The sequence below is a fragment of the Pyxicephalus adspersus genome, chromosome 1 (assembly GCF_032062135.1).
Source record: "Pyxicephalus adspersus chromosome 1, UCB_Pads_2.0, whole genome shotgun sequence".
NCBI classification, from domain to species: Eukaryota; Metazoa; Chordata; class Amphibia; order Anura; family Pyxicephalidae; genus Pyxicephalus; species Pyxicephalus adspersus.
The window spans coordinates 137,276,159-137,280,963 of record NC_092858.1 but is presented as its reverse complement, the minus strand read 5'-3'; the positions used below and the strand labels follow the sequence as shown (position 1 = coordinate 137,280,963).

General features: G+C 36.9%; 1 protein-coding gene across 2 annotated transcripts in view; it reads right to left on the bottom strand.

The window, feature by feature from the left end:
* The window catches only part of SMS (spermine synthase), a gene marked incomplete at its 3' end in the record, with an annotated part of 68,172 nt that continues 63,367 nt past the window's right edge, over window positions 1–4,805 (bottom strand). For both annotated transcript variants that reach the window (XM_072428300.1, XM_072428309.1), the window contains 1 exon segment: window positions 1–584. In XM_072428300.1, coding sequence (XP_072284401.1) covers window positions 545–584 — 40 coding nt within the window.

Genomic DNA, 4,805 nt, shown 5'->3' with positions numbered 1-4,805 from the left:
AATCCTGAACCAGGTAACTGCTAACTGCTAATCCAAAGACGAATTAAAATAAAAGTGACTTTTTAAACTCAGTTTAAAATTATTTAAAAATGCAAAAGTCATTGAGACTTTCAATGAACTAAAATTTAAATGGCATTGAGCACATTTATACAGAATATACATTTTTTATGACCCTCTGTAAATGCTAGCTATTCACACAAATCAATTAAAAAAAAAAAATCACATTCTTAAGGTTCAGTGCATTGAGCAGCTTATAAAGCTTGCCGACAATCTCCATGTTGACTTTCAAAAACAAAACACAAAAATAACACAACAAAATACAATGATAAAGTAACATATAGCAGTTCATAGAAAAAAAAATCTTAAATTCACTCTTTTTTTCATTCCAAACTTAAATAATACCGTAAACCTGCACATACACTACTACTATTTTTTTTAGGATTATCTACAGGGTATAATTTAAGGTTTTCCCAATGCCCACATGCAGCAGGTGCCAAGTCTAATACGCTCCATGCAGCGTCGATGATTTTGATCATGTCAGTGTTCAGGAACGGCTCTTCTTCCATATTGTGTAAAACACCCATCTGCGGAAAACATCAGTTAAGGAAAATTGAAGATAACATTGAGCAGAGTGTTACACATGCACTTCTCGGAATAATTTGCTCTTAGATCTATTAAAGACTATTTTTAACTGATGAAGACTCTTTCTGGGTAAAACATATCTCATCTTATAAAGTAACATCTATTTAGAATACAGCAAGTATATTCATTCTACTATTGTGACAACCTCATTATACAGCTCTGCTACATATCCATATGAAGCTAAATATGGAATATGAGAAAAAACAGAACATATGTAGATGTGACATGGTGCACAGTGTTTTTTTTCAAAGTTCCCTGCACAACCTCTATTCCTGATTAAAATCTAAAAACTTTTCAAAGCAAAATCCACAAAAAGAAAAAATATATATTGAATAGATATTTGTAACAGTCACCGTAAACATATAATAATAAACAATAAGAGTTAACAACATATATGGGTCTGTTTATAAAGAAGTGAATCCGAAATTTACTAAAACATTTCCTGTTGAATGTTGTGAGGAATGTCAGATTCACTGCTTTATAAACAGACCCCATAGTGCTAGAAAATGTATATTAATATTCCTTACATAAAATGTGATTAAAAAGTGAATATTCTTCAAAGTGTATCCATTCAATAAATATACTATATTGCAGTTTACCAATCCTTTGGTTGCGAAGTTGCGATTTTGTTTTCTTTTGCATACTTCTAGTAACACTCTCCCTGTACTATGGTGACAGTACTTACTGTTCTGTACTAATGGAGAAGCAGTGTTGTCACCCCAGGACAGGACTACAGTAATGCTTCAGTTGCTTGCTCTCTGAAAAAAAAGGCTGTTGAAGGCATGAATTCAATTGTGCAGAGTTAAAAAAAATGTTTGAAAATTATTAAGAAAGATCACAACAAAGACTCTAAATTCTGGGTTCAGTTGGTTTCTAAAAATCCTGTGGGGTGTTTGCATTGGAGGGCTGGCGGGCTGCCAAGGTCTCAATTCATTGGAAAAAGCCAAGATTTTGATGCCTATGCTGTTAATATTGTACTGCTAATTTACAATATATAATTGGGTGGACACAGGTTTACCTTAAGTATTCACTGCTTTGTTTTTATTTAAATGAAAATCAATACAATTTAAATGTGTTGAAACCAACTCCAGCCAAAATCTTTTCTTTAGTTCATTAGTAGAGTCCTACAACATAAGAAACTCGTAAGAATGTTCCCACTAGTGAGATTTTCCTTCAGTTCCTGCCACCATAGGCAACAGTTCTCTCTTAAACATCCTATTTGTGTTGACGATGCTGGGTTTTATGTTTTTTATGGATTTTAAATCACTTACTACTAAGTAGAAACATTAAAGGCATAGTACTACCCAACCCTAAGTTACCAGTTAGAACACTGGATGGATGAAAACAGAGGCCCCATGAAAAGTTTGGTTTAGTTACAGCCCGAATGTACTACCACTGTTAGTTGACTTGTTTCCTCCATAACTCCCAGTGCACCAAAACTTCCACTACCGCACATACAATGACCATGACTACAAAACTGTTAGCTGACAGCTTTCTGTACTCCATAGCCAGTTTTTGCATGATATGTCCTTGTGCTTTCAGTATTCAAGGGCTATAAATAATGCAATAAGAACTGTGCAAACACGAAAGAAAGAACAAGGGTCTTGTAAAGATAAGAAAGGCCTGTGTCTATCACAATCACTAGAAAATAGACAAGATGAACAGGCTATGTCCCTGACATTCAATATTATCTATTTTGCTGTCATTTTGTTCTTCTTGTCGTTGTCTAGTCAGGGTCATTCGTTTTCATCCGAAGACAGATTCAGAGTAATGTTGCAATTTTTAACACTGGGTGAGCAAGTCCTTTAAAAATAAACATTAAACCCACTGGACTTAACAGAAGAAATAACATGAAAGAAAGAAAAAACAAACAAGTAATAAATCCTTACTAAAGCAGGTCTGCTACCTATAATTCTTCATCTAACCTGAACAGACTTAAAGTAGGCTGTCACTTAGCATTTCAAAAGAAATCCAAAACGGTCTTGATATAATGAATAAAAAATTGAGGCTGGTATTTTTTAGGCTAGTCTAGACTCATCTCATTTAAAAGCCAACAAATACAAACAAAATTTTAATCTACCTGGTTATATAGCACTGACATATTCTCAATCGTAATGCCACTAGCCATCTCTCTCAGAAACTCACAATTTAAAATCCCCACCATAGTCATATATTATTAAATCTTTCTAAAGTCAAAATCTATGACCCTTTCTATTGATCCTGTCACACCAGTCACAGGATCCAAAGTGTGACATGGATGTTACCTTCCATTTATATGCTTCAAATCCTAAGAAATAGAAGTGTAAGACTTTGGGGGGCTTTTCATACGTCTACAGATACCAGCATTCCTTGCCAGACTGGGTTTGTATAAGGACTACCTGTAGAGCTGGCATCATGAGAATGCTGCTGAAAAGGGGACGCATACCCCAACACATATCACTGTGCTTTATAATTGTGGGTTGTGTGGTGTTTAAGTTTTGACTTTAACAGTGATATGGCTAGAGTAAGGCTAGGTACACATGTGCAATAATCGTTTGAAAATGAACGATCAACAATTATTCAAGATTATTTTGAACGATTGTATTGTGCACAATTCTGTACATGCTGTAACTATACAATTTTTCAAATATAATCCACCAAAAAAGTGTACACACTGGATACGATCGCTTGTGAACGATCGTTCGAACGATGCAGGAAGTGACATGTACAGGAGAAAGTTTATCACAGAACAATCCATGATCACTGAATGACCGCACGCACAACAGATTATGAACAATCGTCGCCCAATCAGATCCGCCGGGACGGTGGTCCGTTTCCAGCAAGATTCCTCATTGTCAGCTTCATTGACCAGTCGTTGTGCACTTTTTTTTTGTTAACAATTATTGAACGATCTTTCGTGGATCGTTCATTTCCAACAACAATTATTGCACGTGTGTACGCAGCCTAAGTTTTTATAAAGTCAAGACATAATATTTTTGTTTTCGGAAAAAAAATCAGAGCAATCACTAGATGAGCAAAAGTATATTGATTACATAGAAGAAAAAGCAAATTTTTACGTAACCTTCAAACAAAGCACTGCCAGATACATGGTAAGCAGATGTTGGACTGCTGCAGTATTTAGGTCACTGGTAATCTGATAAAGCTTTGCAGTAAATGTTGACTGACTGTGGAGATTATATAAACTGCCTGCAGCCAAACGTGTTGAATCCTATGTAATATGTCATCACATTCTGTATGACACTTTTGGGAGACATTACAGCTGAAAGGAGACACATGTTGAACTGAAGTATACAATCTACAAGATGATGGTTTATACTTGCTTGTTTATATTAAAAAAAGCTTACAGATTTAAGCTTTTCTTGGCATATGTAAAAGGCAATCAATACAAAAGGGACACAAACATGGGTGAAGTTTGGTGTGCTGAGACATTAACTGGCTTCGTTTGGGAACTCAAGCAGTAGGATGCCAAAACTTAGCACAGCCTCCACCCTTGTTTCCCCAGTTGAAAAATAAATGTTTTCTCCATTTTTCCTTATACAAACATTATACAAACGCTTTAACTGTCATGGTACTTGGGAAAACCTGACAACTTGCCAAACAGATATTCTTCACCTCTGTGAGACAAAAGAAAAACAAGAACTTCACAAGAACTCCATAACCCTATGGTGTTAAGATTTGATGAGGATGGGCAGTGATATCAGGAAAAAAAAACTCTTGAGTTTGAAGTGACTAGGGATACTGAATAGAGCAGTGGTCCCTATCATTTTGCAGGTTGCAGACCACTAAATGCACAAATTCTGAACCGCACATGAGTGTATCACTCAAAGGGGAAGAACCTTCCCCCTAGTGACATCATGATGCCAGATCCCGCCCAGGTCTGAGCCTGCGATGGGAGAGTGGGCAGGTTGTGTACAGAGAAACAACCGGCCCACCTCCCTGAGCCTGTGATGTCTCTGTGAGATGTGGTCCGTGGCTCTGACTGGTGCAAACCCCCCCCCCATAGCGAGTCCTTCTCCTGACCCCGCTAGTGGGTGCACCGGCCAGAGTCGCGGCCCACCTGTAAGACGGCCAGACCAGGAGTTGGGGACCTGTAGAATAGAGGATAGAGAGAAAGAGAGAAGAGAGAGAAATGTGGTGGAAATCTTATCTAAAAAAATGAACAA